The sequence below is a fragment of the Cynocephalus volans genome, chromosome 5 (assembly GCF_027409185.1).
Source record: "Cynocephalus volans isolate mCynVol1 chromosome 5, mCynVol1.pri, whole genome shotgun sequence".
NCBI lineage: Eukaryota > Metazoa > Chordata > Mammalia > Dermoptera > Cynocephalidae > Cynocephalus > Cynocephalus volans.
This window is the reverse complement of record NC_084464.1, coordinates 8,073,439-8,084,524: the sequence shown is the minus strand read 5'-3', so window position 1 is coordinate 8,084,524 and position 11,086 is coordinate 8,073,439. Positions and strand designations below refer to the sequence as shown.

The 11,086-nt window shown below is 37.8% G+C and overlaps 1 protein-coding gene and 1 pseudogene across 1 annotated transcript; one reads left to right on the top strand and one right to left on the bottom strand.

Moving 5' to 3' along the window:
• Positions 1 to 233: 233 nt before the first annotated feature.
• Positions 234 to 856, top strand: LOC134378601 (ubiquitin-conjugating enzyme E2 N-like). Its single transcript, XM_063097893.1, has one exon. It carries the CDS (start codon positions 280 to 282, stop codon positions 736 to 738), a length of 459 nt encoding a protein of 152 aa, XP_062953963.1. The 5' UTR covers positions 234 to 279; the 3' UTR covers positions 739 to 856.
• Positions 857 to 7,753: 6,897 nt separating this feature from the next.
• LOC134378251 (programmed cell death protein 7-like) lies at positions 7,754 to 10,780 on the bottom strand (annotated as a pseudogene).
• Between the last annotated feature and the right edge of the window lie 306 nt (positions 10,781 to 11,086).

The window sequence follows — 11,086 nt, the reverse complement described above, 5'->3', positions numbered from 1 at the left end:
AGGCCATTTGCAGGTATTAAAATTGCTGATAACTTTGAATTTATTCCTGCTGTCTAATTTTGTGCCTCCCATTTGTTTCTCCTGATTTTTTCCTTTCTCCTTTGCCTTCTTTAGGATTGACTTTATTTTATACTTCCATTTCTGCCTCCCCACCCCCTGCCCACCTTTAGTTTGGAGGTTGTATACTCTGTTTTTATTCTATTAAATAGTAGTTAGACTCGTGCGTGAGGCGAGCGGAGCCGGAGACACGACTAGAGGCCGAACTCGGGATCTGACAAGATGGCTGGGCTGCCCCGCAGGATCATCAAAGAAACCCAGCATTTGCTGGCAGAACCAGTTCCTGGCATTAAGGCAGAACCAGATGAGAGCAACGCCCGTTATTTCCATGTGGTCATTGTTGGCCCCCAGGATTCACCCTTTGAGGGAGGGACTTTTAAACTTGAACTATTCCTTCCAGAAGAATACCCTATGGCAGCCCCTAAAGTATGTTTCATGACCAAAATTTATCATCCTAATGTAGACAAGTTGGGAAGAATATGTTTAGATATTTTGAAAGATAAATGGTCCCCAGCACTGCAGATCCGCACAGTTCTGCTATCGATCCAGGCTTTGTTAAGTGCTCCCAATCCAGATGATCCATTAGCAAATGATGTAGCGGAGCAGTGGAAGACCAACGAAGCCCAAGCCATAGAAACAGCTAGAGCATGGACTAGGCTACATGCCATGAATAATATTTAAATCGATCTGATCAAGTGTGCATCACTTCTCCTGTTCTGCCAAGACTTCTTCCTTTTTTGTTTGCATTTAATGGACACAGTCTTAGAAACATTACAGAATAAAAGCCCAGACATCTTCAGTCCTTTGGTGATTAAATGCACATTAGCAAATCTATGTCTTGTCCTGATTCACTATTGTAAAGCATGAGCAGAGGCTAGAAGTATCATCTGGATTGTTGTGAAAACGTTTAAAAGCAGTTGCCACTCTCTACTTTTATTCATTTCCCCCATCATAGTTTAAGTATAAAGCACTGTGAATGAAGGTAGTTGTCAAGGTTAGCTGCAGGGGTGTGGGTGTTTTTATTTTATTTTATTGTTTTGAGGGGGGAGGTAGTTTTATTTTAATTTTATATTTCCTTTCCCCCTTTTTTATGGTGATCTAATTGCATTGGTTAAAAGCAGCTAACCAGTTCTTTAGAATATGCTCTCTAGCCAAGTCTAACTTTATTTAGATGCTGTAGGTGGACAAGCTTGATTGTTTAAACCAAAATGGGAATATTAAACAAACATCACAGCCCTCACTAATAACATTGTGACTTTGCTGTCAAGTGTAGATTCCCCCCTTCAAAAAAGCTTGTGACCATTTTGTATGGCTTGTCTGGAAACTTCTGTAAATCTATGTTTTAGTAAAATATTTTTTTGTTATTCTAAAAAAATAAATAAATAAATAAATAAATAAATAAATAAAATAGTAGTTATCCTAGAAATTTTAACAGGCAAATTTTAATTGATTAAATACAGAGTTCATCCACCTTCATCCTCCATCTCCCAAATGACAGAAGGACCTTTAAAACCCCCTTTAAAACTACAGCACATTATACATGTTGTTTTATTCAATGTTTGTTTAGATTTACCCAGAAGTTATTTTTTAACTTTACCCAAAACTTATTTTGCTCTTCTTTCTTATTTTCATCTTAGATCTGCCATCTAGGACCACTTTTCTTCCACCTAAAATATATGCTGGAGGTGCTGGCATATTCACTCTTTTTTTGTTTGAGTGGGAATGTATTTGTTTCACCCTCATTCTTGAAAAATATTTTCACTGATGAAGAATTCTAAGTTTACAATTATTTCTTTCCATATATTGTCAACATCATTACACTGTCTTCTAGGTTCCCTAGTTACAATTTGAATTTTGAAAGTAATCTTGAAAGGTAATCTGTCTTTTCTCTCTGGATATATTTAAGATTTTTCTTTTTGTCTTTAGTTTTCTATAGTTTTACTATGAAGTACCTAGGTATAGATTATTTTAAATCCATCTTTATTGTTTTCTTTGATTTTCCTGAGTCTGAATTGGTGACTTCATCAGTTCTGGTAATTCTGAACTCCATTCTTTCTTTTCTTTCTAGAACTCTGATTAGACACACATTCTCATCTTACCCTCTATGTTTTTTAACATCTCTTTTTATCTCTCTGGGCTGAATTCTGAATAATTTCACAAATAGCTTCCTTCTCACTAATTCTTTCTCCAGCTTTTTCTCATCTTGTGTTAAAATTGTCTATTTAGTTTTTAATTTATATTATCTTTATTTCTAAAGTTCTGTTTGGTTATTTTTAAAACCTGCTTTCTCTTAACTCATATTTTAAGCTTTTCCTTACTTTCTTAAAATATATTTGACAAACATATTTTAAATCCTATTTCAGAAAAATTTCAATATCTAAAGAATTTGTGGGTCTGATAGAAAAAAAAACTGATTTTTTTCCCTGCTGGCTTTTATTGATGGTCCCTTGTTTTGGGTTTTTGTTTGTTTGTTTGTTTGTTTTCTATATGTGATGATTTCTTTTCATATTATCTGATCCTTGGAGCTGTATATAGGAAATATTATTATGATATGAAATGAAGATAAGTTCTCTAGAGAGGATATGCATTGACTGCTGGTAGATGTTGGTAGATGCTGGAGGCACTAGCAGTTTCAGGATATGCATTGAGTGCTGGCAGATGCTGGTAGATGCCAGAGGCATTAGTTTCAGGACCGTTTTGTACTATATTCTCAGCTTGAAATTTTTCAGATCACGCTTGTGAGATCTGGCTTGTAGCTATGAATCCTCCAGGAAAATTTTTTCCCCTTAACTCTGTTCTAGTGTTTGAGACAAACAAATTTCCTTGAATCTTTTTGGGGTGTCAGTTTAAGAGGTGTATCCTATTGGATTTCCCACATCAGGAAGGGTCTCAAGCCCTATAAGACCATGACAACAGATGCCCAAGTTCATCCAGCTTAACAAATACCCTCAAGATGAAAGGTGGCTCTTATGGCTACTTTTACTTGCCCCTTATCCCTCATCCCCAAATATTTCTTCCTTGATTTCCTGGTCCTGAATGCATTTTAAAATATTTTTAAATATTTAATTCTGAATTTTTAGCTAATTTTGATGGACATTTGACTGTCATGATTGCCTAGTTCTTCTATAGTATCACGTAAAATGGACTAAAAGCAACTTTTTAGCTGCCTAATAAGGTCTTCCTTTCTCAAGCCATACGCAAAGAGTCCCTGATTTAAACATCCTCATATATCAATGGTGTAGAGAAATCCAAGTTCGGGGACTTTAGAGAGCCAACTGCCCTGTTTTCCAATGTACTGTGATAACCATAAAGGTACCTCCTGGCTCCCAAGCACCCAACCACTCATACATTGTATCCATATAGAAATATGCCTTAGACAGAAGTTACTGATATCCAGAAGTGACTACCTTGACAGCTCCTTTCCCTTTGGAGTCTGGAAAGACAAACACTATTATAAACTCTAAAATGGTATTTTTTAAATAATAGCATTAATAATGTTTTGTGTTCAGTATAACATAACTAGACTCATATGGGCTGTGAACCTCATCAAATTATACCAAGGTTTTGAGTTCCATACAATTAACTTAGGTTGCTTTCACACCTCATAGGTTATAAATTTAGCATTCTGTGTTGATTTAAGAGCCAATTACAATAACAATGTTGTCTTCCAGTTTGTATGTTTTCGCTTTTTGGTGGCTGGCTGGTATGGGACCTGAACTTTTGACCTTGGTGTTATATAATACCGCACTCTAACCAACTAAGCTAACCAGCCAGCCTTCTTCTAGTTTGTAGCAAAAAGGCTCAGATAAATGTTGGTATCTTTATTACCAAATCTGAACATATTCAAGTATCACAAAATTCAAGTAGTAAATGACGAGATTTGTTTCTTTTACTATTAAATTTTTAATAAAAAAGATAGTAAAATTCTCAAAAATAATACAGCACAAGATTTCCTTCCCTCTTTTTCAGGTGACTTGTGGAATCGTGGAATAAATTCTCTTACCTCTGACCAGCTTCTGCTAGTTCTCCCTTATATTCGTTCCTCAATCTGCCAGACATTGGAAAATTTAAAATAGTCCTTGGAGTTAAGATCAAAGAATATTTGAAGCAGAGTGTCACCAACAGACTGTAACCACAGGAGTCAAATTTTCTTCAGGGATTCTTTGAGGAGTCTCACTTGGGCTTTAAGCAACAGTGCAGTGTTTGTATAACCCTGTGGCACTGCATGGGAAAGAATTTCCTTACCCCACCCACCAGATACTACACAGCTCTGCTCACACCTGTTTAACACTCTCAGAAGAATGAATAATCACATCCAATGAGCAATGTCATTAGAATGTTCTGGATGGAAACATAGAAGAGCATCTAATGTGGTGCTTATAGTTCAGCAAAATCAGCATCCCCTGTAAGCAACCCTAATTCTAATGTAAATAGAGAATGATCAAAACAAATTTCTGTGTGCCAAGTTCTGCTTTCCTAAAATACAAAGAAATAGGCAAATATGATCAATTCTTGGGGGGGTTGGGGGGAGGTGAATACAATAAGCCAACAAATAGAACTCAGTCAAATACCAGGTGAAAAGGTATAACTCCACAGCAGAAGTTCCTTTGAATGATGAACAGAGACATAAAACTCCAAAATATGAGTATTTGATAACCCCTCCCTTTTCTTACTATTGTAAATAAGGAAAAGGTAAAAGTAAAAAAAGACTAAAAGTTCTCTTTGGCTTCAAAAGTATGGGTATCATCTTATCTCTCTGCTATTGTTTCTGATGTCACAGACCCAAGACTTGGGCAATCATCTGGTGATCTCTGGGAAGGGAGAAGCAAAATGGCAACTCCATGGAACTGACCAAGGTCTTCTTAGTTTGGTGGAAATTTATTTGCTTCCTTTGTAAAAAGGACTGTTTTACCTGCTTTTCTTCATTCACTGTACACAAATCCAGGAGTTTCTTCCCATCTTCTTGAGACTGCCAATCAGGACAGCTGGGCTTGGCTGGAATGGGAAGGAGGCTTTTGGACCCATGATTCAGCCTGACAGTCTGCACACGACTTGATAGGCTTCCTGCAGCACTGTGAACTGACTGCTCTTTCTGCCTGCAACTCAGCTACTTCCTGGGGCCTCCCTTCACTTCCCTCTTGGATTGAGTCGTGAATCAGGAACATGTAAAATTAGTGTGTGCACTGTACATAGTAATTATACTGTGTTCTCACTGTGTTTACTCAAGAAAACTACCAGATAGGTGCAGCTAATTCCTATTCTGTGATGATGTAAATAAAGCCATTGATTACTACACAACCCATTTATTTTTCTCTATGATTTTTAACACAAACATGTTGCATGCCTCTTCAAATAAGAAGGTATATATAAACTCATAAATAACGTATGCATGAAGTTATGAGGCAAGGCCTAATAACAGAATTAGAAGGCAGATTTTAAATCAAGTGGCCTATTATTGAGCTAGAAACAACTCACTCCAGCAAACCAGCTGGCAAAATTACTTCTAGTTTGTAAAAGCAAAAAAAAAAAAAAAAAAAAGGAGTCTTAACATTTGAATCACTGCATAATTTGTGGACAAATATTTCATGTACATATCCGAAAGACGAGCCTTACCACATTTGCATTTATCTTTTTTATAGTTATTGTGAATTTGTCAAGTACTTTCTGATCATTTTTTATTAGCTGGGTTTCTGACATATTTGACAATAAGTTCTTTGCCAGTTAGGCTATATGAAAAGCATTTTCTTTTAATGAAGTGAGCTAAATATGCAGCTGTGATGTTTTGATAAAAATATGTAATAAGCTACATTTTATATTAAAAAAATTTAAAAGCAAAAGTGTAATGAAATTAAACATATTTCTACTTTTCTTAGTTTATAAAAATAAACAATGTGCCTCTAAGTGAAAGGTTAACTAGTACAATTAATATGCATTTAAGTCACAGTAAGGCCTTTTTAGTGTATGTCCCAAAAATAGAGAAAGTGACTCTAATAGCTAGAAAAAACCATCTTGCACATAGGTAGCTTCCAGTTCTTTGTTTACTGACAAATAAAAGTTGTATATATTTATGGTGTACAACATCATGTTTTGAAATAATATACATTGTGAAATGACTGAATCAAGATAATATATGCATTATCTACAGAGACATACACTATTCTATAGCCTTTTTAATCTCGTTAAGAGTTGTATTTCAATTTACTCATTATATTTAATAACATAATTATTTATCAAAAATTCAAGTAAATAAAATAAGTATTAAAACTACTACCATTTTAAATATCACCACTCAAAAGTATTTGTAATATATTGTTTTAGTAATTTTATGACAATTATAATTCAGTCCAGAAAAAATTTCACACCATGTCTAATGTGTGCAGAAGTTAAAATAAAATTTCAGTATCAAATAAATATTAGAGATTTAAAATATCAATTTACACATATCTTTGTGGCAGAGAAATAGGGTGTTCAATAAAATACTTTAAAGCATAAAAATACATTACATTACGATAAAAATGTAAATACAAATTTAAGAAGAAAAAGGAAAGAAGTTAAATTTCTAAATGTGAAAGAAAACCTTGTTTATATATTTGTTAATTAGATGAAAGTAGGGATCGAATTATCATATATTTATATTCCAATTGATACATTTATGAGTGAGGTAAATAGTTTTGTTTTAACATGTTATTAGTTACAGTATGCCAGATAATATCTTTATGAATATTTCAATTTATGACGAAAAAGTTTAGGTGTCAACATAAAAATTTGTGAGGTGGTATATATCATTTTTCAAAAAATTTCTATGAGACAAGCAGAAGTAATTAAAGATCATTGTCCTAATACATACAACTTCACATGGTGGTATTTTGGAGAGAAGAGAAGAACACACCTAAGGATAAGGGAGGTGTGCCTCATTTTCTCAACTCTCACAGCCCCATGAAGTAGAATCCGGCCAATGCAGCAACATCCCAATAAAGAAGACTTCAATTCCTGAAGTCCAAGCCAATATGACAAGTAAAGAAAAGTGTGGTAGGGGGTGAGGAAATGAAAGACTCAGCCATCGAGGAGAAACCATGAGACAAACTTTACCTCAAAAGACTAAAGTAAGAAAACCTTTAAAAAGAATAAAGAAGCTGACTGTCTTATTTCATTTAGAAATAAGGAAAACTTTTAAAGCTAATTACGAGATCACCACTTCTACTGAACATTCTATCTGGGATCCTAACCATGTGATGGCACAAGAAAATGAAATAAAATAAAAAGTTCAGAGATTGGAAAGAAAGAAGTAAAGCTGTCAGTATTCACAAATGATGACAAATTTTTAAAGTTCAAAGCAATCTACAAACCATCTATGTGAATTAACAGGTGAAGTTAGTAAGGTTTCTGGACACAAGATTTATATACAAATATCAAATGTATTTCTGGATATTAGAAACAAAGACTGGATAATGAGATTTTTTTGAAATGTCATTCACAAGCAACAAAAACATCAATGCTAAAGGCTAAATCTAACAAAAGATATTAAGGAACTTTACACTAAAAACTACAAAATATGATGAAGAGAAATTTTAAAAGACCTAAATAAATGGAGAAATATATTATGTTTATTGATTGGGAGATGCAATATTGTTAAAACGTCAATTGACTCAAAATAGATATATAGATTCAATAAATTCTCAATCAGATTCCAGAAAGGATTACATTTTTTGGAAACTAGAAAGCTGTTTCTAAAAATAGTGGAAATTCAGAGGACCTAGAATAGTAACAGTGAAAACAATCTTTTAAAACAAGGTACAAATTTAGCAAACTTATAGCCCCATATTTCAAGATTTACAATATAGTTATAGTTATTATAAAGTTACAATTATGAAGACATTGTGGTATTGCCTCAAAGTTAGACAAAGAGACCAAAATAGCTCAGAAAGAGGCTTACATGTATACATGGTCACTTGATTTAAGACAAAGATGCCAAAAAGAAAACTCTTTCCAATAAATGGTGCTTTAATAATTAGATATCCACATGGAAGAATATGAACTTTCCCACTACTTCACACCATACATAAAAATAATTTGAGATGGTTATATTCTTAAATCTGGAAGATAAAACAATAAATCTTCTACTAGTAAATACCATTGTGGGCTGACCTGTTAGCTTAGTTGGTTAAAATGCAGTGTTGTAACACCAAGGTCAAGGGTTTGGATCCCTGGACTGGCCAGTTGCCAAAAAAAAAAAAAAGAAAGAAAGAAAAAGAAAACATCATTGAATATCTTTATGGATCTGGTATACACAATGATTTCTAAAGAAAATACAAAAGGCACTGGTCACAGAACAAAAGAAGACATGTACCTTTTTAAAATCAAGAATTTATTTTCATTAAAAGATATGATTAAGAGGATAAAAAGTCAAGGTACAGATTGGAGACCTACAGATATCTGACATAGCTATGTGTGACTTATTTATATCTGATGTATACATAAATTGTATATGGCTACATATATATGTATACATCTGTATCTGACATATATATCTATATCTGACAAATGAGTCATATCAAAAAGGTTTAAAAATCTCCTAATAATCAATGAACAACCCAACAAAACAGAAAAAAAACTTGAACAGGAACTTGAAAAAGTAGATATTCAAATGGCTAATAAGCACATGAAGAAGTACTCAACATTATTAGTCATGGGGGAAATGCAAATTAAAACCCAAGAAGTTTCTAATACACCTACCATGAAACTAAAATTATAAAAAGATTGATAAAGTTAGAGTCAATTAACAAATCACTCTGGACCAAGCCCCTCAAAACAGAGGCAGATTTGGTGAACCAAGGCCACTGCCTGTGGTAATAACCTCAGTTCACCTAGATCCTTTTTTGAAGAACAATATTAATCTCCTGATTCAAGAGGCCCCTCTAGCCAGGACAGAGCACAGAAGGAAAGTGTAACTGCAGGGCAGGGCAATGCCACACGAAGTTTAGAAGTTGCAATTTAGTCCTCAGCACAAGATGGCAGCATCACTAACATTGAGAGCTCGAAATAGATCCTGGAGCATCTTTACTAATGCAGCTTAATGGCGGTAGCCCAGATGTCGCTGCTTGGGAGCGGGGGAAGGACCCATCCTTGGGGAACGGAGCTGCCTTTGGGACGATCAGATGGCACCAGGTACTGATCCCAGTCATGCCTTACCTGGATGAGAGCTGGCAGGGGGAGCTCAGCTTGGAGGTCATATTGCCAAAGGCTGCAACAGGGGAGCGAGTGGAAACTCGTCTGGATCCCCACATAGCTTGGACTCAATTTCACGTTTCTGAGATAATGTTTTCTCTCTCTCTTTTCTGTGTTTTTTTCCAATTCTCTTTTCCTCTCTTCTTCCTGTTCTCCTTCCCACACAACTCTGCGGGCTCTCTCTTCAGCTTCACAGCGTTCAGGGCGTTTTTTAATGAGTTTCCTCAGCGGCTGAAGACGATGCTCGAAAGTCTCACCTGCTGATGCCGGAGGACAAACCCTTTCTTGCCGCAGCCTCTTTCCTCAGTTTCCTCAACTTCTCCAAAGCCCGAAGAATATCCACCTTTCTTTTGGTGTCTGCTTGTTTTTTCCTCACTCCAGACAATACACCATCAGCGGCGGCTCTGAGCTCTTGCTCCCGCTCCTTCTCCTCCAGCCCCTGCACGCACTTGACCCTCCAGCGGTCAGTCTCCTGCTCGCGCTCCGCTGCCCGCGCGGCCTCTGCCTCCCGCTCGGCCTCGCGTTCCCGGGCCCTCTCGCGAAGCCGCAGCCGGCGGCGCCGGACCCTCCCCAGCCTCCGGCGCGCCTCGCCCACATAGGCTGCCTGAGGTCGGTGCGCAGCGGCGCGGCCGGGGCAGGCGGTGAGGCCCGGGCAGGCGGTGAGGCCCGGGCAGGCACTAGCAGAGCCTGGCTCAGGCCGCGCCGCCGCGCGCGCAGTCCGCCTAGGCTGGGCCCAGCGGGCGTGCGTTGGGGCACCGGGCAGCCAGACCGCCGCGGGGTCCCGAACGCCGCCTCCAGCCACTGCCGGTCACGCAGGCGCTGCAGGGCCGCGTCCCCGAGCACATCGGATGGCGCCGGCGCCTCAGGCCAGCGCGGGCTCCGGGGCGGTCCTGGGCCGGGAAGCGGCAGCCGCGGGCGCTCGCCGGCGTCGTTCCCCGGGAAGGGACGGCACTGGAGCGGGGGCGGAGGCGGCGGCGGCGGCGGCACCGGAGAGAAGGCGGCACCGGAGAGAAGGCGCCACCGCCGCTGCCGCTGCCGCGGGTGGCATCCGCTGGGGCCCGAGGCTGCAGAGCCAGCGGAGGCTGGAGGAAGGGGGCGGAGGCCCCCGGAAAAGCGCCGGGTCGCTGAGGGAGAGGCGGCGGGAAAGCCGGGGAGGGCCGCGGCGGTGGCGGAGGACTGATCGTATAACATGTCAGGAGTTTTTGTTTGGGTTTGGTTTTTACCAATTATTTTGTTACTTATATTTCAAGAAAACTAAATAAATTTCATTTTTATTTTAAAAAAATAAATTAAATAAAAAATAAAAGGATTCATAATACCAAGTGTTGACAAAGATCTAGAACAACTACAACTTTCATACATTTTTAGTGGGAATGTAACTTGGCACAAACACTTGGGAAAATTTGTTGGCAGTATATTGTAAAGTATAATATTCACAATACCCTGCAATATAAAAATTCCACTTGTAGCTGTCTATCCACGAGAAATGAGTGTACATGTTTACCAAAAGACATGTACAAGAATGTTCATAGCAGCTTTACACACAAGAGCCAAAACCTGGAAACAACCCAAATGTCCATCAACAGGAAGCTATATAAATATAGTTATATTCATATAATAGAATACTAGTCAGCAATATTAAGAATAAACTGCAGCTATATGCAACAACATGGATAAATCTCATAGACGTAATGTCGAACAAAAGAAGGCAGGCACAAAAGAATACATTCTGTACATTCACAAAAAACTGAATAGGAAAATCCAGTCTATGGTGATAGGTACTAATAGAGATTCTCTATGGAAA

Bases quoted from the DNA above. Each gene is read 5' to 3' on its own strand.
- LOC134378601 (XM_063097893.1), top strand. From the start codon at position 280: ATGGCTGGGCTGCCCCGCAGGATCATCAAAGAAACCCAGCATTTGCTG.